At 45.1% G+C, this 22,788-nt stretch overlaps 1 protein-coding gene across 6 annotated transcripts in view; it reads left to right on the forward strand.

The window, feature by feature from the left end:
* The window catches only part of SASH1 (SAM and SH3 domain containing 1), a 313,961-nt gene that overhangs the window by 218,829 nt on the left and 72,344 nt on the right, over positions 1-22,788 (forward strand). For 4 of the 6 annotated variants that reach the window (XM_072827316.1, XM_072827306.1, XM_072827274.1 and 1 more), the window contains exons 5-8: positions 16,634-16,674; positions 18,921-19,007; positions 21,400-21,453; positions 21,791-21,903. In XM_072827316.1, coding sequence (XP_072683417.1) covers positions 16,634-16,674; positions 18,921-19,007; positions 21,400-21,453; positions 21,791-21,903 — 295 coding nt within the window. The remainder of the gene's footprint in view (positions 1-16,633; positions 16,675-18,920; positions 19,008-21,399; positions 21,454-21,790; positions 21,904-22,788) is intronic. The other 2 variants (XM_072827281.1, XM_072827301.1) reach the window with 1 other exon arrangement.

A 22,788-nucleotide genomic window follows, 5' to 3' on the forward strand; every position in this document is an offset into this window, starting at 1 on the left:
GTTTGCTATGGCTCTATTAAGAGTAGAACTTTGAATCCAGTTCTTGAACTTTGTCTCCAGCCTCCTTGAAATGTGTAAGGCATTCTTCTCCTTTCAGTAAGTTGTTTCCTACTGGGGATCTCCGCCCTCTTCCTCAACAAGAAAGTCTCTCCTTCCTGAAGACAGGGTTGAGAGGTGACAGGCTCAGGCCCCATCCCTCGTGGATGCCCCTGAAAACAGGGTCTGCTGTCTACGGTTATGTGTATTTCTCCGTCTGACAAGGTGGGGCTCTCTCTGCTCATTCTCCTTTGTAGAAGTAAGCACCAGAAACCCACAGGCTGTGCAGTCATTAATCCTCCTTTGGAACAGGCTAGATTCACTAAGAATTGCTGATGAGGTCTGCAAGTTTGCTGGGAAATCCAGGTCAAGCTGTGTCCCCTGGAGCTGAGACGAATGCATCCTGTTTCCACATCCTGTTTGTGGCAGGACTGTGGGTTGGGGGGGAGAATGCCAGATCTTTCCTTGTGGGGGACATGCATGTGTGCACTGGGACGAGGAAGCCACGTAGAGGTGTGTCCTTCAGAATAGTTCACAAGGTGGTTCTACCCTGTTCAGATGGATGTGTCCTCACTGTGTGCTCACTGTCCTCCCAGGAGAAGGAGGTTGGCCCTCATGGCTTGTGAGCACAGCGCCACAATGGGAACCAGAGGTCACTTGGACTGCCATTGTTTGAGCTCACCAGGGTGGGAAGTATAGGTAGAAGGGCAAGCTTAGGTTTCAGAAAATGGGTGGGCTATACCAAGAGCCAGGCATTAGATTAGTATGTTTATTATGTATTCTTTCCCTTTGATCACTTTGTCAGTAGCCATCACCCAGGCTGTGGGCATGAGGGCCAGGTCACTGTCCAAGGGACTGGAGCTTTCAGTGTACTCGCTGTCTGTGATGGTCATCTGTATCATGCCACCCCTCCGGACTTCAGCTGCTCAGTGATGAGTCTGAGTCAGGTGGTCTCCTTTCATTCTCTGACCCAGTCCAAAGCATGCCCTGAACCGACCAGTTTTGGGACAGCAACTGTCCACATGTTGCTGCTATGCTGTTAATCTGAGCCTGAAGTTAAGCTCTGCTGGTTGTGGGATTGGGAACAATTTACCTAAATTCTCTAAGCCGCATGTTCCCTAACCCATAATGTGTGCCCAATAAAAGTTCTTTCTGAGGGTGGTTGTGTGAAATACCCAGCACGGTGCCTGGCGTGCGATGGGGACTCACACTTCACTTGCTCTCTCTCCTCAACCTCCGTAACTACCATTAGCAATGATGGTGTGTGTCTGTGGTTTTCATCTTCTCTCATAATACATAATGTCCTACACAGAGCTCATCAATGACCCTAGCCACTTAAAATACACCATTTCTACATGAGCTTTACTCTTTCTTTCATACCCCAAAGGGGGGGAGTGTAGGAGACCAGCATTCTCATAGAGCTTGCGCAGTTGCAACGTGAAGTATGTGTTTGTGTGGGCGGATCTGTGTCTGCACACATGTGTGCTCCATCACATAGCATATTTGAGGGGCTCAACATTCCAGAATGCAGGAGCTCGGGGGTAGGAGCAGCTGTGATAGAATTCTCCACCTCAGCTGTTTCCCACTGCAAACTCTGTTGCCCTTCACTTCATCTGGTGAGTGAGCCCCAGCTGCCTAGCCCCAGCTGGAGTCCACACGTCGGGCCGCAGCCCTCCTGGCGGCAGGGTGTGTGCAGCGGCTGGAGACAGGCTACTGCTGCCAGGAAGTATTTAGGATTGCGAGGGGGCTGCAATTTCTTCTATCTCCTGCAGGAGAGGTGAACAGGACACTGGGCTAGGCAGGGGTCGGGGTGGGGGAAGGTAGTGGAGAGAGGCCACCAGTAAATAAATAGCAATCCTGTCCTGGCAGGAATAGGCCAGACCCATACATACAACTATATAGTACAAAGGAAATGGTAGTTAACAGTGAGGGAAATGGGGTGGGGTAGAGTGGGGGGTCAGTAAGTCTAAATGACTTACCAAGATCATGATCACAAAGCTGGGGCAAGGCAGAGGTGGAATTCTAGCCCAGATCCATTTATCTGCCAGGGCCAGGCCTCTTATCACAGATGCCACCACACAGACCAGGGACTGGTGCGTCAGGAAAAACCAGTGATGGGCCAGGGAGCCATGAAGGGGAAGTGAATAAACATTTTCTAGATTTCTGCAGTGTGGACGAATTTGCTAGGTGCTGGAAAGATGAGTGGTTTGGGAAGGTAGCTATCCTCTGATGACCTGCAGAAGTCACGAGACCATGAGTGCAATGTGCCATGAATGCAGTGCAGATAAACTGTAGGAGCAGGGCCAGTCAGGCGCCCGGGGGACAGGCATAGGCTGCAGACACTTAAGTTCAGTATCATACAGGCTTCTGTTGGAGAAGAAGACGTTAAGGGGACGTTATTACAGGGTTTTCCAGGTGACTGCTTGTGTTGCTGGGTTCCACAGCCCAGGTGAGGCTGTTTCTTCCCTGTCCGATGATGTGGCCTGACATCAGCAGGACTGGCATGCAGAGCAAAAAAAGATACAGGCAAAGCAGGGAAAGAGGAAAAACTGCCACCTGCAAATGTAGACACGTCCTCTCTCACCACCTCCATGCAAGCGTCCAATTTCAACTCACCAGGAACCTGCAGGAGGAGCTGGCATCCTTCCCAAGATGCTCACCAGCCATAGGCCGGGGACTCAGAGCACCTAAAGAGCAGACTCGGCAGGAACTTCAGCACGGTGGGCCCAGCTGCTGTCCCATGCCACCGAGTGACCCCGGGGCCACGCAATGACAAGTGTCCGTGAGCACGGGGCCTCATGCCCTGCACTGGCTTTGAAGCATAGAAAGAAGATAGCCACTTTGCCTCTGCTCTCTACATCTCCCGTGAAATATCTCACGTGACTCATGCTGATCCAGCACATGGCAGGGGAGGGAATTCTGGGAGACATGATCCAGCTGGGCTAAGTTGACAGGCTACAGATCCACCACAGGTGCCCAAAGGAATGAGCACCATGGGAATGGTTGGGGGTTTCGTAGGCAAAATTGGAGGGGAAAGGAATCCCAGGCAGAAGCCAGGGTGTGCAGAGGTGTGTGAGCACATCACCTGGAGGGTGGGCAAGTGCTTCAGAATCTGTGCAGCCCCAGGGCCAGCCCATGGGAGGTCTTTACAGCAGCTCAGGGCTTGCCTTGTGGTGGGTATTGCATGTTAGAAGGACCCTTGTCAATGCAAGAGGACAGGGAGACCAGGGATCCAGTGGACAGATCCTATAAGTCTGAAACTTGCCAGAACCTTTATTGGGCTTCTGGTTTTTAAATTCTTCCATCTGACTGGAATTTTCTTCATTCATTTTTTTAAAAGACTTTATTTATTCATTTAAGACAGAGTATGAACAGGGGGGAGAAAAGAGGCAGAGGAAAGAGGAAGAGGGAGAAGCAGACTCCCTGCTGAGCCAGGAGCCTGATGTGGGATATGATCCTAGGACCCTCGGATCATGACCTGAACCAAAGGCAGATGCTTAACCATCTGAGCCACCCAGGTGCCCCCCCTTCTTTCAGTGGTTAAGGAGTGTTTCCTGTATGCCAAGTACTGTGGATGGATATGTGGCACTCAACCCTAACCCTGGCCCCCAACGTCTTGTCTACAAGCTTGGCTGCTTATTTGATCTTACTGTATTCTTGTGTTCTGAATTCTCTTCTGAAGACTTCACGTGTGACCCTGCTTACTAGATTTGGGAGATCTTGGAGTAGAAGGGTACAAGGAGGAAATGGAGAAGGAAGGGTGGGGAATATGTTCCCAATGTTTCCTGTGTTAAACTGGTGGTCGCAAGTATACCTATACATCAGCTAGCTGGAGAGCTTGTTGGAAAGACAGACCCTCAGGCCCCACCCAGGCCTAATGCATTGACTTCTCTGGATGTGGCTGAGATGTGGAACTCTAGAGTCTCTACTAAGTTTTCTAAGAGGTTCTTAGGCAGCCAGCTTGAAGTTACAAATAACCACCAAAACCTGTTTCTTTTCCTTTGGATTGACGCTCTCTGCTTCTGCACATCTCTCTCACGCATGGGAAGGGGTGGTGGCACCCAGCTGTGGCTGGTAGAGGATGTTTGTTGTCATAGTGACCTTGGCACTGCTTCCTGGTGCCTGTGTCAGGTGCTGGTGCGTCACTTGAGGATCCGAAAGGGGAAGGGTGTGAAGCAATCCGAGAGCAAAGTGAGACCCGCGAGTAGAGTCAGAGTACAGTGCACGTGGATGTCACAGAGGACATGTGTGAGAGTTTAAAAGTGAGATCTGAATGGTGACGGAAGTTAACCAGACTTATCGGGGTGGTCATTTCACAACGTATACAAGTATCAACTCATTATGCTTTCCTCTTAGAACTAATGCGTCATATGTCAGTTATTTCTCAGTTAAGAAAAAAAAAGAGAAAGATCTGAATCTGAGAAGACAGGAAAGCCCGAGTTCCCATCTTTATGGTGCTTGTAACATAAAAATTTTCCATCAGCTGTGTCTGAAGGAGTTGAAAGTGGGGCTGTGGCATCAGTCGCCGTGGAAAGGACCCAATCCTTTGTGCCACCCGCCAGGAGAAGTAGGGCAGGCAGGCGGCTCCCACAGCCATGCCCGGATGGTGGCCGGCCTCTGTGCCTCCAGCGTGTGACCTGCAAGGCGAGGAAGGGCCCTCCGAGCCCGCAGCTCCTCCAGCCTTCGGGCGGCCTCGGCGCCCCTGCTCCCGGAGCGGCTGTGCCCAGACAGCACAGCGGCCGCGGCCAGCCTGGAAGGGCGCTGTGAATGAGCCGCTGTTTGTTTCCACTGAGAAAGTTCTGACCCGCTTCCGGAGCCATTGCCATGGAAACAGACTGAGGAGATAATTGAATGGAGCCTCTCTTCCTGCCATCTCCTTTCTCCCCTTTCCCCACTGCTGAGGCTGAGGCTCTCGGGGCGGCTCTCTGCAGCCTGGCTTTCCCTGCAGGTTTATGCACATTTGATAGGAATCTCAAAGGCTGGGTTTGCTAACCGTGCCAGCCTCCGCTGGCATAAATGACCCCACATGCACCCTGTACCAGGCGGCGTGGCAGCCCGTTCCCATAGCTGTTCTGAGCTGAGCCCGTACCACGCACCCCGACAACCACGGCCTTCCACGGGGACATGCAGGTGCTTCCCTGTCCATCCAGCTGGCCTCACATCTCAGCACATTTCCTTGCACAAAACCCTTTCTTGGACCACAGATGTGTTACATGGGTGCACCAAATTTTGTTATTTTTTTAAAGATGTATTTATTTATGAGAGAGTGCATGCTCATGCAGACACAGCGGGGAAGGGCAGAGGCAGAGGGAGAGAGTCCCAAGCAGACTCTGTGCTGAGCAGGGAGCCTGGTGCAGGGCTGGGTTCCATGACCCCGACATCATGACCTGAGCCGAAACTGACACTTAACTCACTGTGCCACCCAGGTGCCCGGAATGCACTAAATTTTAAAGGGGAAATAGAAGGGAAGAATAATTTTGCCTCATTTACAGAATAAGTAGCCAACATTAGAAAATGTAAACACATCTCTTTGCGGTTCTTATTTTATAAAAATTAGCTTTTGTGGTAAAACCAATGTCCTAGGGCAGCCTGGGTGGCTCAGTGGTTTAAGCGCCTGCCTTTGGCACAGGGCGTGATCCTGGATTCCAGGGTTTGAGTCCCACATCGGACTTCCCGCATGGAGCCTGCTTCTCCCTCTGCCTGTGTTTCTGCCTCTCTCTCTCTCATGAATAAATAAAATCTTAAAAAAAAAAAACAATGTCCTAAAATCCTGTTTTATTTTGCTTTTGATAGCAATTCAGTAATTCTTAAGATGGATCTCAATAAAATTTCAGATTCACATTGAGGCTCTAAAAGGAAGGCATTAGTTTTCAGTGGCTGCGCCAAAAGCAGAAGAAACAGAGGAGGAGTTTAAATTTCCCTTTTGTTCAACACCTTTGTGGTTCTGTTGAGGAAACATCAAAAATCAGAGCTTGACCTGCATCTGCAGACAGCAATGGCCAAGTTGCTAACCTAAATTGTGCTTTCAGTGCCCATAATTAGAGAATATAGACACATACACTTCAGGCTCTGTACCTGGCACCGTGAATCCAGTGGTGATTCAGACAGGAGATGTTCCTGGCTTCATGAATTGGGTGTTTTAGTAGGATGAGCATCGGATTGGGGCCAAAAGAGCTGAGCCCCAGCTCTCTGACTTGCAATTGGATAAGTCACTTATATGAACTCACCAGGCCTCCATTTCTTGATCTGTATGATGGGGCTTTTCAGGTCTGGGTCTCTAGGAGCTGAAAATACAATGAGACAGATACAAATGCGCTTGGTAAAACCAGACCAATGCTTAAGTTGGCCATTTTTATTTCTTTTTTTGAGAGAGAGAGAGAGAGAAAGCACACACATGGTGGGGAGGGCAGTAGGTGAGAGAGGGAGAGCGAGAATCCCAAGCAGGCTTCATGCCCAGAGTGGAGCTCTTGATCTTAGGCCTCCATCCCCAAGATCATGACCCAAACCAAAATCACGAGTCAGATGCGTAACCAGTGGAGCCACCCAGGTGTGGCTGGTCATTTTTACTACCTGACCACTGAATCTGTTAGGATTACACTCAGTTGTATGTAACTGAACCTGACTACACTGTACAGTGTTGAGGCAAATGGGAGCCTATTTTCTCCATACAGCAAGGAGTCTGGAGGTGACTGCTCCAGGAAACACAGCTGCTCAAGGAAGTATTTCCTCTCCACCATTTTTAATACATGATTTTTTTTCCTTCTGATAAAATGATGACTGTTTGGGCCTTGTGCCCATGTTTCAGGAAGGACCAATGGGAGGGGTGAAGGGCAAGACACATTAAAAAGTGAGTGAGTCTTTTACATTATGAAACACTAGCTTTCCCAGAAACACCTCATTGTGAATTTTCAGCTGTATCTTCTCGATCAGATGCTGACACTTGGCCTCTGTTAGTTGCAAGGGAGTGTGGAGAAGTAAGTGTTTTAACAGGGTACCCTGCTACCCCAACAAAATCAGGGTTCTTTTAGTAAGAAGGAAAATAAGAGGGATATTGGAATGGGAGGCAGCTGGCCCTGCCAGCTAGAGCCACTCACTCAGCCATTCTTATCTTGCAGCACGTCGATATAATCTACCTTATTATGTTGTAAACTCCTGGAAGGTATGAACCATGTTGTTTATGTTTCCTTCCTCAGGCTGCAGACAGCTTCATTATCTATACCAAGCAGTAGATACCAAACCAAAAATTCTGGTTGGTTGTTTTGATAGGAGACTGATCAGTTCCTGAACTTACTGAATTTATATAAAAAATAGTTACAGACACCATCTAGTCTGTCATGGGGACATTCTGTCTGGTTACTAAACTTGCAGAATCAGGAAGGCATCTGTTAGCTTCTCAAGGCTGGGGTATATGTGATTACTTTCAGAAGTGTTACAGCATCAAAGCTGCCATCCATACAGCAAGTATTTATCAACTTTCTCAGATAGGCCAGACCTGTGAGGCGACAAAGAACAATATGTCCCAGGTGGACAAGACATGGCCCACTGGGAGGGTTTTGGAAATCTTGGAAGATGACTGTATGCATCTCAGATTTGATTGTCTCTGCCATAAGCCCGCATCTGCGAGCATGTCCAGCTCCGCACTTCTGCACTTGTATAGTCCTGGCCTAAGTGAGGTTGTGGCACAAGCATGTCATGGCTCTCTGCTGTGGAGAGATGACATTTGGCCACTTTCTAGGCAGGATACTTACACTTCTGCCAGTGTCCTGCATTTTTAGCTTTTGGTACAAATTACCATTCAGTGAATGAAAGGGCACAAATCTCTTCCAGTGCGCCTTTGGGATGGATTTTCATATTCACCAAGGATGAGCCTTTTTTGGCCACCACTGAGGTGCCAAGGAACCAGCCAGCCCCTTGCACGTCAACAAACTGAAGTATACTCTGAGCAGGACCAAAAGACACTGGACTCCACAGGGAGAGCTGGTTAAAAGAAAAGGCCAGCAGTCCTAATCATTAGCTTCTTGTTGGTGGCGCTTTGCATATACAGGGTGCTCTAAATACCATGCAAGTCCATAGTTCACAGAAACCTCTAGAAAATCTACATGATAGGTAATATTGTCTCTGTCTTGCATAGTAGGAAACTGAGATTTACTGGGACAAAGTAATTTGTCCAAAGTTGCTGGTTGGTAAATGGTAGAACTGGGCTTTGAACACTGGTGACTGGGCTCCAGAGCCCACATTGTGAGCCATGGTGCTAGGCAGCTTCCTGAGTAATGAGCTGTAGGAAATGTCATTCATTCACATTTGGATACCAACATCTGCCCATACGTCTTTACCTTGACATCATGTTCAATCATGTGTTTGATCATCGCTACTTCACATAACAAGGAAAAAGGGCTTAGATTTGTGGCAGCGCTGCCTGCTGCAGGTGTGCCTGACTCCTGAGTGTGTGAGCACCTGGCTTATGCTGTGGCAGGTCATGTGTGTTTTAATTCTAAGAGAAACATGGATTGCTTTTGTATAGTGCAATTGAGAAGTGGAAGAGGAGTTACTATGTCCATCCTAGCTATTTGGGGGAAGTTAAATGTTGAAAAGGGGGGGCTTGATTTGCAGCAGAAGAGATGGTGTTTGGATACTTAGAATTTCCATATACTTTTAGCAAGAGATTGAAGCATAACAAAAGCCATTGTTAGAAATAAAGTTGCATACCTACATGACTCTGTATTTTTCTGAATAAGATACCCTTTCGAGACATATGGAAGGAATAGGCTCACCTACAGTGAGTCTAATGACATTTTTCAACCAGAGATAGAAAAAAAAAGGGGGGGGGGGAGTGAGGCAGAAAAAAGTTAAAAATATCAAAACTCATGGCTGGAAATATCAAACTTTTAAAATGTCCTTTCAGCACTTTCTAAGGGTGAACATTTGATCACCTACGGGTGTGTCAAGAGGGCCTCTTCAAATTGGAAATGAACATTGGATGGTATTGTTTTGAGACCATCTCCACACATCACTGCGACTCATTTGGGAGAGTTACTACCACATGATGGGTGCCTCCAAACCACTTCCCATGTTATACGTCTCTATTGAAAGCTCAACATCCACAAAAAACTATTTAGTGTACCCTGTGCTGTCTGCAATAAGCTAGCTAAATTGGTTGCTCTTACTGCTTAAGGAAGACAATAAGTTATCAGCAAATGGGAGGACTATGGTGCTGGGGAATGTGAATAAAGAACTGATTACATCATGTTCAATCATTATTGTGAGAAAAACAATGGATTGTGAGAAAACATGAATTGCTTGTGTATAGAGTGCAGTTGAGAAGAGGAATTGTCATGGCCATCCAAATTATTTGAGGGAAGTTAATGTTAAAAAAATTAAAAGGAGGAACTGACAATTTAGAAACTGCTAGAGCCTAGAATAGGGCTGTGTGGTGGCAGTGCTGAGTGGAATGGGGATCGAGCATTCTATGCAGGGACCAAAAGCAGTCATCTGTTTGGGGCCCTCATGAATATTAAAAGAGGTCACATTTATTGGAAACTCATCCAGTGCCAGGATCGCGTAATTCTCATAACGGCCCAGTAAAGTAGGCCCTGTGTTTGTCATCGCTACTTCACATAACAAGGAAAAAGGGCTTAGATTTGTGGCAGCGCTGCCTGCTGCAGGTGTGCCTGACTCCTGAGTGTGTGAGCACCTGGCTTATGCTGTGGCAGGTCATGGGTTTGCCTTGGGTTTGGCACTTCAGACGCCTGCCTTAATCGTGTATAAAGGTGACTGTCCTTGTACCAGTGTAACAAAACGTCCTTACCCAATGATAACCAACCTTATCATTGATAGTGAATAATCTTGCAGTTCCAACATACCAGATTTGAGCAATAGAATAGAATTACCTTCAGTCCAAGCCAGTAAGTTTTCAGGTTAAGTTCTATTATGTGCATGCAAATCGAGCAGCTGTTGCCTGGGAAGGGCCAGATCTAGGGGGAGAGCCAGAGAGACACAACACAGAGTTGGAGGAGGTGCTCACTCCCTACAGCTGCCTCACCCTGAGAGTCAGCACCACTAGCTGTGCGGACCCCTTGTGTCTGTCCTCCCTCACCCTGGTCCTGGCCCCAGGGCTGGGAAAGGGCTGACCCTTGAATTTTTATAGCAGACAGTAAATAGTGTATACAGAATTTTGTTTCATATATATATTTATGAAATAGGGGAGATATGTTCCTGTGATGAAAAATATCTCTGGTAGCCAAAGGGTAACAAATATCAAAGTAAGGAATTACCTATTTTATGCATAATGATTTGTCACTAAATAAGCAACATGTGAATATGTAAGGAGTTAGTCATATTTAAGGAAGGCATATCACCTTATAAGGAATAAGCTACATATAAGAAAAAAATCAACTACTAAAAAGGATGACCCTTCTACCTTCTTTCCGCCTCCTTCTTCCACTCACAATTCAATAGCACAGATGTCTTAGTCCTTTTCCTACATCTTGAGGAAAATGCCACTATGTTTGGGGACTGCCTTGGCAGGCCTGGAATGATGCAGGAAAAGACCCAGACACAGCGAAAGCCCTGATTCAAAATTCAGCAGGAAAGAAACTAATGAAGAAGTGTATTTCCGGAGACTCAAGATAAAGGAAACTTAAAAATCTCTTTAAGTATAGGTTTTCCAGTAACATATAACACATGTTCCTTTCTTAGAAATTAGATTATAGCTGTTTTTCTTTCCTTTTCTTTCTTTTTCTTCTTCTTTTTTTTTTTGGCTTGGTTATGAAGTTTCTGGACAGGCCATCAAAACAAAAACATGAAGTCTATTTTAGGAATTCCTTTATGCTTGGGCATTCGGTACATTTCTCCGATGTGCCAGAGTAAGTGTATCGCAAAGAGACAGAGTTGTCTTTGCCTGGAGGTACCTAAGAGTCTTTGTATATAAATAGACATAGGAAGAAAAATGAGCCTGAGCCAAAGTACGTGACCTCTTTTCCTTCAACAAGCAGATAGATCATACAACAGCAGCACAACCAGGTCCTGCAGTGTTCTTGAAATACTTAGTTCTAATAAACCCAGAGGCCATGTTCATTTTGGGTGTTGAGAACATGCCCAGTCTTCACAGGTTCTTCCAAGTATCGTTTTTGTAATTCACCCAATAAACAGGTTCAGTATGTATGTGACGTAATATGAATTTCTGTTCCGTAAATGAGAAATGGTATGGTGCAGTGGGTGACGCCTTGGGCTCCTCTGGTGTCAGAGATGTGGCTGCGCAGCCCAGTATGTCCCTGCCTGGCCTTGTGTCCTTAGCCATATCATCACTCCCCAGTCACGGGGAGTGTTCTATGATGGGGGTTGCCAATCAGAGTGTTATTTTTTTAAGACGTAGAATTCCTTTCAAATGAATTTCATTCTAACCTGTGTTTCTCCTTCTCTGTGGCCTCATGGAGATCCCTTCTGTGAAGCAACAGATTCAAGAGAAGAGAAAATAGAGCGACTAGATTTACCCTGTATGACATTGGAGGCAGTGATATAGTTTGTATAAAATCAATTTTAATATTATTTTAGCCAGAAAAGGTAAAAGCATACTCATGGTTTTCCTTCTCCCCACTGACTACTTCTCCTAAGTCCCACTACTGCTTTACTTCCTGACCCTGAGATTGGATTCCCTTGAGCCCAGTCCTCATGCCACTTCTCTTCATTGTGTTCAGTTGGTCTCCTAGTGACTTGAACGTGCAAGTGACTTCCAAAATCTGATCTCCACAGAAGTATTCAGGAAGCACCTCAAACTGAGTATGTGCAGAGTAGACCTCTTGCTTTCTTCCTCTGCTCTTTCCCTATCCAGCCTTCCCCATCGGGGTGAGTGCCTGTCATGCCAGCTCATCACTTACATCTCTATTCACTTGTCACCTCTTCAGAGACACCTTCTCTATCCATCCCATCCAAAACTCTCCCCACTTCTTGACCTGAGCCCCCCCTCCGCCTCACTTCTCCATCCCCCCCATCCTTAGTTCCAAGAGAACAGGGATTTTACCTGTACTGTTTATTGCTACATTCTCAATACCTCAAAGGATGCCAGACTCATAATGGGAGTTGGATAAATGTTTATTGAAGGAAGTAAAGACTGACTGAATGAATGAATGAGTGAGTGAAAAGAAAGGAACGAAACAGTTGAACAAAGAATTTGCTAAAGACCGAGGTAGGATGAAAGAAACTGGTTAAGTGTTGGGATGCCATCCCTAAATTTTTTTTTAATCTGATTCATAAATTCTTTATTGAATTTTCTTAAATGAATTTGAGTTCAGGGAAGGCTGAAGTAGTTTAGGGATTGAGGAAAAATCACTTATACTTGGGATCTATTAGGTAAAAGGTACTTCTAAGATTGAATTCAGAGACAAAATGCAATACTCCTATTACTCAGTGCTTAAGTAGATGCTAATTACTGCGTCCTAATGATTCCTAGGCCTAGAAACCGGCAAGCAAACGGGGCTGAAGTTCCCATTCTTTTTACCCTGATGACAGTGAAAGTGATGGAGAGGGGCTGGCAAACCTGCTTCCAGCACAGCCATTCCTAGGCCTGCGGCGTCTGGCTGCAAGGTGCTATGAGGAGGAGGAGGCCTCTTTGGAATGGACTCCTGAGCATTAATTTCTCCCACCAGGAGATCAGTAAATGACCCTTTCCACCTGCTGCCATCCAAATTTGGAATTTGGTTACATCATGGATTTTTGCTCCTGCTGGATGAATCTTATAATCAGTCTCAAGGAGAAAGATGGCATTTCGCATCACTGCACTGCCAGCCTCTGTTTGCAGGGACGATTCACTGCATCCAAATTAAACTTCTTACGGTGTCATTTCCCACCTTTGCAAACTGATGAGTTGGGGAGCCTCACATTTAGGAAACACTGACATGCTGTTCTTTGGCCAGTATCTAGATTGTGAACTTGTGAAATGTTGGGGGGGGAAAAAAAAAAATCCCCATTTGTCCCCGCAAGATGAATAGAGGAGCTGCAGTGCCATCTGCTGGCCTCCAAGGGAAATGCAAACAATCGTTAGAAACCCCTCTTAAACGTAATGAAAAGATCCAAAGTGCAAACTAGATGGTGAATTTTATGTATGTGTGATTATTTGAAGAAAGTAGATAAAAAACCTTTAAAATTGTAAGCTAGAGTCTTATTTATTTATTTATTTATTTATTTGGGTTTTTTTGTAAGCTAGCATTTTATAGAGGAAAACATATTTATATTTTGTGATAACTTTGTAATAGGGAGAACTTACCTTTTTATGCCATGTGGGTTCTGGAGTATATTTATGGTAGAAGACATTCCCATTTGGCAGGAAGAATGAGAAATGAGTTGGAAAATAGAGGTTAGCTTTTGAATTCTTCAAGAATAGAATAGAAACAATTTTATATATATTTTATCTGGAGAGGAAGAGTCCAGTGTCTGGTAGGAAGACGGCTGGGCTGCCAGTGCCTGGGGAGAGCTCCTTGTTGGCTTCTAACCAGCTGATGGAACCTTGGACCACTCCTGTAGCTTCTGGAGGTCATTGTTCCCTATAAAATTGGAATTGGATTAAATGATGGGTACAGTTCCTTACAGCTGGTATTATTCTAATCAGCAAAGGACTGAAGAAAAGTAATTTTTTTAGGCCATTTCCCTCATGAAAACATTTCTTTTAGGAAAAGTGAAAGTTCACCTAAATATTTGTATTTTATTACATAGTTAAGTAGTTGATCAAGAGCTAGGGATGTTTGATGTCTTTGGTCCTTTAGCAATTAGGTCAAGACTCTCCACGTCCTTAGAGTGATTTTAAAAATAAATGTGGTGCTTCCTTTGCTGTGAGCAGTAAGGCAAAAGCTGTGGTTGGTGGTGCTGGAAGGTGGACCGATGCATATTATATATGACTTTGAGCTCAGAATGCAACAGAGTAAAATTTGAAAAAAAAATTAGAAACCCAGACTTTAGCTCAAATATTGTTTCTTTTTATTTTTTTAAGATTTATTTTTTTATTTTAGAGTGAGAGAGCATGGTGGGGGGGTGGTAGTTGAGGGGCAGAGGGAGAAGGAGAAACCCAAACAGACTCCACACTGAACATGGAGCCCAACTTGGGGCTCTATTTCATGACCCTGGGGTCACCACTTGAGCCAAAACCGAGTTGATTGCTTAACCGACTGCACCACCCATGCGCCCCACAGTTAGTATTTCTTTAGAAGAATTCTCTGCTTTAATTCCCCAGCCAGCTAGCCAACTCTACAGTCTGCTCACACCTGCCATTTTGCCGGCCCGTACCACTGTGGGCTTGAGTGGTCTCCATGATGTGCTGCTGCTTCTCTCCTTCTTGTCCTGCTCCACCCCCAGCCCTGCCTTCCCCTTCCTCCTGCTGTTGCTTCTCCTTTTTTTAAGCTTTGCTTTTTTTTTTTTTTAAGATTTTATTTATTTATTCATGAGAGACACAGAGAGAGAGAGAGGCAGAGACACAGGCAGAGGGAGAAGCAGGCTCCATGCAGGGAGCCTGACATGGGAACTCTATCCCAGGTCTCCAGGATCAGATCCTGGGCTGAAGGCAGAGCTAAACCGCTGAGCCACAGGGGCTGCCCTGTTACTTCTCCCTTGAGTGCGCTTCTCCTTTGTTCATGTTTGTCGCCCTCCTTGCATCGTAAGTCCCATTTCTTTGTAATCATCCATATACCTGACTCATAATGGCACTCAATACATTTTTGCTGAATGAATTAAGAACTGAAATGGCTTTTTAAAATAAGTATATCTTTAGTCATTTTTTTCTATTTTTAAAAAATATTTATTTCCTTGAGAGAGAGTGTGAGAGCAAGCACAGAGGGAGAGGGAGAAGCAGACTCCCCACCGAGCAGGGAGCCTGATACGGGGCTTGATCCCAGAACCCAGAGATCATGACCTGAGTGAAAGCAGACACTCAAACAACTGAGCCACCCCGGCACCCCTGTCTTTAGTCATTTTCATTTTTGTATGGGTAGGAGGGCAGAGAATAGACCTTTGGAGCTATATCTTGGCAAAATACTACGAGACGGTAGATTTTCCTTACATTTTCTTTGTTCACTGCTAGTAGTGATGGGAAATAATGACTTCAGGTCTAGCGTTCATCCTCAGCAACTGAGATGCCTCCCCTGCTTCTAGTCTTAGTGCCTCCCCTCTCCCCTTATTGACAGTAGAGGTCTGGTAGATTTGTGCGCCAGTAAAAACCAGTTCTCTTCTCTCAGACTTTGCGTATGAGGGTGCTTGCAGGGCCTGGGCTTTTGGGTTCAATCAGGTAGCATCAGTGACCCTGCACTGAAGAGCACAGGCTTATCACAGGTGCACAGGTGGCTTTGCATAACAGAAAGCCCCTTCTTGCTTCCTCTGGTTGCCTTAAATTTTAGAGGTCCTATTTCACCTGTAGGGTACCCAGCAGGTCAGCATTTGCAGGTTCTTCTTCTCTTTCTCTGATCTCTTCAGTGCAACACAGTTCTGGCCTCCCAAGCTCTGTCGTCCCATGCATTCTTTAAATCAAGAATGCACTTTTGCCGGATGCCCCCTCTGTCCTCCCTGGAAGAGGAACGACGTGAGGATTCAGGTGTAAACACCCTGAGTATCTGTGCTTCTGTCCCAAAGCAGATTCCTTCTTCCCGGTTTTCCTTGTCAGCAGTGGACACCCAACTTAGCCTCTAGGCTTTGGATTGACCCAGTGAAAGACTGTGCTCCACCTCTACTCTGACCATTTTGAGAGTTAGTTTTGACTTTCTTTGTTTTCTTTCCTTCTTACCTGAAGTTGGTGTTTGTCTTTGTGTTTTCTAGGGAAACATTTAATTAATTTGGTTTTGGGTTGTGTTCGTGTTTCAAGTTATTTGGATTTGTCTGTATTTGTCACAAACTAGCAGCCAGAATAGGGTAGGGTATGGCCAAATTTGGTGCCCAGACATGCATTGATTAACTTGGACACATTTTAAAAAAACATTGAATTATTTGCCATTACTTACAAATGTGGAGCTATTTTTCTTTTGTTTTTTTGTTGTTGTTGTTGTTGTTTGTTTGTTTGTTTGTTTTTTAAAAAGCAGATTTCCTGGCTTCTCTTTGTATATAGGTAGCTCTAGCAAGGCAGATAGCATGCCTGTGGATTGTCAGCAATCCACTGCTGGAGCTGCATACCACCTGCCCCCTCAATTTGGAGCATCTTATTTCCTACACTTCTGCAGCTAACCACTATACTCACCTGCTGACCTCAGTGGCTGGCATTTGTGGTGCTGGGTCTCTATTCTTATCTGCTCTTTCCCACTTACACAAGAGACTTTTCGATGGCAATAACTTCACATGTGGTTAATAGTTCGCAGAAGTGGATCATCCGGTGATCATCCAGTGAAATTTGTTACCCTCATTTAATGGAGGTCTTACCCTGGAGTGAGTCTTCAGTAAATACTGACAAATGGTTCATGAGTATATTTCTAGAAAGGCAGCAGCTGGCTAGATAAGGCCAGTGGTAAATACCCTATCAGAATCTCCCTGGCTCTGCTAAGTGGTATTGATGCCAGGTCAGACTAGTTGGGAGTTTTTGTCCTCCCACAAAGGCAAGGCTTCCCTGGTAATCACACTTGTTTTTCTTTTCTAGGAACACTCTTCCTAAGTCCAACTCAGAGGACGGCTCTGTAGGTTAGTACTCCTTTTCTTGGTTTAATGCCTTAAAATTATCTTAATGCTTTATAGAACATATAAGTTGTGAAAAAGACAAAAACCACAAAGAATCTTTGCACCCAGAAAGAAACACTGTTAAGATTTTGATACCTACCTCTCCTCTCTTTTTTTTCCCACATGTATTTATGTGGCTCTTTTTTAAAAAACAGTTGGGATCATACTCTGCATATTATTTTATAAATTTTTTCAATAGAATGTGTGCTGAGCATTTTCCCACATTGATTACAGTAAAAATTTTTAAGTCTATAATATTCCATCATATTGGATGGGCCACAATTTAATCAACTGCCTCTTCTTTTGCTGGACATTTGTTTCTAATTTTTTGCTCTCAGAGAATTGATGCTATCCTAGAAATCCTTGAGCCTTTCTCTGATCATGGCCTTAGGATAAATCCTTTGATTTGGAACTTTTGAATCAAAGACTGCACAATTAAAGTGTTATATATTTCACGTTTCCTTGATTACAAAATCCTGTCTTGATTTAGTGACATCTTTTCTCTTCATGTCTGGCAGTTGGGCAAGGTTTGGGGATTAGGAGCATAAGTGCTCAAACCAGGTTTTGATTTGGATTTGAATCAGGATTCCAACTCCTCAGTGGTTATGGCTTTGGGCAAGTCATTTGCCTCCAAAGCCTCAGTTTTGTCATCCACTAAATGGGAACAATAACGCATCCTGTGCGTTGCATGTATTAAGTGAGATAAGCCATTAGATAGCAAGGTGCCTGGGCATGGTAAGTGCCCAATAAATGTTCGCTACTATTTATTTTTTAGTTAGCACCTCCATTTCAGAAACGTTAAAATAGAGGAAAGTGAGGAGTATAGCTTCCAGCAAAAGAAATATGTTGCAATTATCCAAGAGAAAGGTGGAGTAAGTGATAATCCTACTTCTGCTTTCCCTTCTTATGGCTATTTGCTGCTGTGTTTAGCTGAAAAGCAGTAGGTGCCCTCACACTCCCCTGCAAGATTCTGAGTACATAGGAAGTCTCAGCGAAGCTGGGGTGGGCCTTATTCCAGAGCTCCGGGGCTTGTCAGCACTTAAATGAGGGCATCTTGTTTTGACACATGGTGCCTTTTTGAGCCTGGGAGCCCCGTGGACAGGAGTCTCCACGCGTCTGTGTTGTGCCGCATTGCCTGGCACCACCAGTCTAGACTGTGCAAACCCAACAGTGCCTTACACTCCTGGGTCCTGTTTTCCAGTGGCCACAGAGCAACCAGACACCAAATGGTGACAGTGACAAAGCTGCTGCTTTGAGTGTGCCACGTCTACATGAGAGCTGCTGCTGCGTTTCATTTTTAAATAAAGGGCTACTCGATTCTTTTATTTTACTTCCTCTCTTCCCTTCTTTTTGCCTTTTAGAAGGCATTAGATGTCAGCGATGATCAGAACCCTAGCAGACACTACAGGTGTCTAGCTACGGCAGTGAGCTTGTTTTCACCCGAAGACAAGTGAAACAGACTGTCCCCTGAACAGTCGGGGGAGGGAGGGTGATGGGAGAGACAAGGGGGCTCACTTGGGAGATGTCACAGCAGGCTAGCAGTCTGCTTTCCTTATCATCATACCTGTGTAAGCTGCAGGTAGTGGCTCACCAAGTAGCCCGAATGCCGGAGAGGTGGGCATGCCCTCTCTGCACCCTGCCTGTGCTAAAGCTGTCCCTGAGCAAGCCCGACACCCTAGGGAAACAGCTCCTGGGCTGGCTCCGTCGGCTGGCTGGTACACCCAGGACACACCAGCCATTCCGTCACCTTCTTTAAACCTGGCACGACAGCAGGCAATCAAGGGGAGGTCAGCCACAGGGGTAACGACAAAACAAAGTTCACTTCTCAAAGTATCCTATCCGTGGTTTCGTTGGAATAATTGCGGCTGAGACCAGAGGGGGCGAGGCCACCGCAAGACTAGACGAGGCCAAATTAGACGTAGCAGTCAAACAACATCAAAGCGAATAGACGATTGTGTGTTTTGCCTTTTTTGATGTTTATTTCTCATCTTAACCCCCACTGCACCCTTACTGGCTGCTAGGAAATTTGCATTTCTTTTAAATGACTTTTTAGGCTATTTCCAAGTCTTTCACAAACAGAAAGAAGAAAACTTTTTTTGTGAAATCAAAGTATCCTTAGAAGCTTTGAATTGTAAAGAAGAGGCTACTTTTGTTATTAATGAATTTATTGCTTGTGCCTTTCTTTTTTTTTTTTCCTTTCATTTTTAAAGGAAAAGGAGATTGGAAGAAGAAAAATAAGTACTTCTGGCAGAACTTCCGAAAGAACCAGAAAGGAATAATGAGACAGACGTCCAAAGGTACTGTGACACAGCTGGCAGACAGTAGGCTCCTTTAGCTCTCAGTGTTGAGAAGCCTGTGCCACTAATCCCGCCGAAGGCAGCCAGTCGAATCTCCTGGCGTTCCTATCATGACTTTAAGACTTCATCCCAGTGGTGTTATTTGTTTTTGTTTTGTTTTGTTTTTTAATCAAAGAAAACCCAATGAGGAGAGTTGGCAGGTCCTCCTTTTTCATAGATCTGACGGCAAAGACCCAATCTTTTGTTTTCTCAGTCACACCAACCTCAGAAAGGTTGTTACTCGCCAAGATCTATCCTAAAAGGGTCTAGGAAGTCATAGCATTTGTTAGTTTTGGACTCATCCCCCTGTCCCGCCACTTGGGGCCTTTGCAATCTTCTGAACTTTTGATGCTTTTCTGTGGCAGGGACAGTTACAGGCTGTTGCCCCTGGAGACTCTGTCTAATGGTCTGACATCATGGGAATTTGCCCAGGCTGCTTTGTGCAGGGAGTCCTGCCCTTCTTTTGGCTGGGTCTTTGTTGTTGTTTATATAGTAAGTAAATATGTCATCCCTTCGAGGCCTAGTTATGTAATTTATGTTTCCCCAGTATTCAGAGAGGAACAGCAACAAAGCTACTTCTCGATTCCAATCCAGCTGAATGAGGTTATCACGAGATGAAGATTTTTAGTCGCTCACCAGTGACGCTGTTTGTTTTCTTTCACAAAATTGTAGTGTCCTATCCTGTTCAGAATGCTTCTCCTGTTATTCATACATGTGGAAATGAGAAACGTGGACAAGGAGACCCCAGCAACGTTCACTGGGGTTATTTCAGTTGTCCTGGTTTAAAGTTATGATTCTTAAGCATTCCCAGTTTTTTCCTTTTGGTACACAGCCAAGAGCACTTGTGATTCAAAGAAAATCTTGGATCCTAACAAAGTCTTTCTAAATATTAGAAAGAAAGGGAAGAAGAAAGAGAGAAAGGGATGGAGGGAAGAAGCCAACAGTTAACTGACTCATGTGGATTTTTTTTTTTTTTAAACCCAACCAGCTCCCCATCACTCCCTCCACCCTCAGAGGTGACGCAGATAGTAAAATGAATCAAACCAGCAGGCTTGTCTCCTCACCCAGCACACACTATTATTCTTCCCAGACAAGTAGATGAGTGGCGAAGGAAACTTGAGTCTTATTTCTGGACTGATTGATTATAGAATGGAAATGAGATAGGGAAACACAGGGGAATATGAATTCTAGCGTAGGCCCTGACTTCAGTGGGTTCCTACAAGTCTGCAGCCAGACTCTTTTGCTGTCCTTCGGCACCAAGGGCAGATGTAGCCATGGCCAAGCATCCTAGTGACACCGACGCTGGTAAAGTATGTATGAGAAAGATAGGGCAGGAGAAAGATGAGGAACAAGAATGTGGGTTGATTCCCAGTCTGTGCATGACAGTCCACTTCCGTGGACGTATCCTTCCCTATGTGCTCACCAAAGGCACACAGGTGAATGTGGCTCACATATATTACAGACAACGGCAATCTGTTTGCTCTGCTGGAAAGCATTTTTGAAGGATCCTAGTAGGGGAATTCTCTTTTCCTCAGCAGTTCTGGTTGCCTTAAGTTTTGTTTTGTTTTTAGAGGAAAAGGGGGAGGGAGGGACAGAGGGAGAGAGAGAATCTTAAGCAGGTTCCATGCCCAGCCCAGAGCCTGACACGGAGCTTGATCTCATGACCCTGAGATGGTGACCTGAGCCAAAACCAAGAGTTGGACACTTAACTGACTGAGCCCCCAGTCAGTTGCCCAGGCACCCCCAGCTGCCTTCATTTTTTTTTTTTTAATGATAGTCACACAAAGAGAGAGAGAGAGGCAGAGACACAGGCAGAGGGAGAAGCAGGCTCCATGCACCGGGAGCCTGATGTGGGATTCGAGCCCGGGTCTCCAGGATCGCGCCCTGGGCCAAAGGCAGGCGCCAAACCGCTGCGCCACCCAGGGATCCCGCTGCCTTCATTTTTGAATAGGAATTTGAGTTCCCCTCATAGTTCGGATACCTATTTATGGCAGAACTTTCAGATATATGTGTGTGTGTGTATATATATATATATATATATGAACACACACACACAGCATATATGGCATATATCTTCAAATATGGCGTATGTGTATATATGCCAGAACTTCCCAATGTATATATGCCAAAACTTTCCTTCCTTCCAATGAACTCTAAATGCTTCTTACCTATCATTTTGTTTATTTGCACATATACTCTAAGGAACACCAAACAGCTTCTTAGGAATCTAGGATCTCACCAGCCTCCAGGTCTTGTTCTGCAGGTGACTCTGTGACCTTAAAGTTCTGTGTTTTGAAAAAGGGGTCCCTCCCACTCCTGAAAAAGATTTTTTTCTTGTTGATATTTGAAATAGAAGGACACAGAAGACCATCAGCCGAAGGAGCCTTGGAATGCTTGTCTGCTCTAGGTGGGTCTTTAAATTAGTCTGAAGTATCAGATTTCCTGTCAGCTTTCTTCGAAAACTCTTCCACTAGACCCTCCATCACAAAGGCTCTGATCATTTTGAAGGATTTGTTTCTATGGTAACATCCGTATGTTCTCAGAACCTATTTCTCAATAAGATGGGATCTTTGGCTTCCTGAAAAACAACCCATTACTGCTCCTGTTGCTTCATCGGTAACGTGCGATGCTGGACATTGCCCCTGAACTATCTCCTTCTCTAGTCCTGAATGATGACCTTTGAGGATTAGCATTCTGTTTTATCTTCCTTTTTTTCACTCCTGTCTTTTGTCTTCAATCTCTAGGAGAAGATGTGGGCTATGTTGCAAGTGAGATAACAATGAGTGATGAGGAACGGATTCAGCTGATGATGATGGTCAAGGAGAAGATGATCACTATTGAAGAAGCACTTGCAAGGGTAAGTGCATGGTTACTTGGTTTACATTTGTGAGCACTTGACCCTCTTACATGGAAAAATGTTTGGAGAGTCGCCATAGATTGTTTGTGTCCCCCCTGCCCCAATCCATGTATTAAATTCTAATGCCCAATGCAGTGTTACTTGGAGGTAAGGCCTTTGGAGATGCTTAGGTTCTAAAGGTGGAACCCTCGCAAATGGAATAAGTGAGCTTGTAAAAGAGGCCCCAGGGAGCTCCCACACCCCTTCTGCCACTGAGGACTCACCATGAGAAGATGGCAGTCAGTGAACCAGAAGCAGGTCCTCACCACACACTAAATCTTGCCAGCTCCTTGATCTTGGACTTCCCAGCCTCCAGAACTGTGGAATCTCTGTTATTTATAAGCCATCCGGTCTATGGTAATGTGCTCTTGTGGACTAAAATGGGGACCTCAAGGCGTATAGAAACATTTTATTTGTTTGTTTGTTTGTTTATTTAAGATTTATTTATTCATGAGAGAGAGAGAAAGAGAGAGGCAGAGACACAGGCAGAGGGAGAAGCAGGCTCCATGCAGGGAGCCCTACGTGGGGTCTCGATCCTGGGTCTCCAGGATCATGCCCTGGACTGAAGGCGGCACTAAACTGCTGAGCCACTGGGGCTGCCCAGGAACATATTATTTAAAGTAGTATTTTGATGATACTTTAGTGGTCATTGAATACCTATGTTATCAGATAAAATACTGATTCCATTCTATTTACTTAATATAAGCTTTCCATGTTGTGAGTTTTAAATTCCGTATTCAGTGACTACCGAATGAATGAACGGCAAATATTTTTGAGCTGTGGACCATGTTAATGAGGAAAATGACTCTCTGAATGCCATTGCAAAATACACAAGCCTTGTAAAAA

Source organism: Canis lupus, chromosome 1, assembly GCF_048164855.1.
Source record: "Canis lupus baileyi chromosome 1, mCanLup2.hap1, whole genome shotgun sequence".
Taxonomy (NCBI): domain Eukaryota; kingdom Metazoa; phylum Chordata; class Mammalia; order Carnivora; family Canidae; genus Canis; species Canis lupus.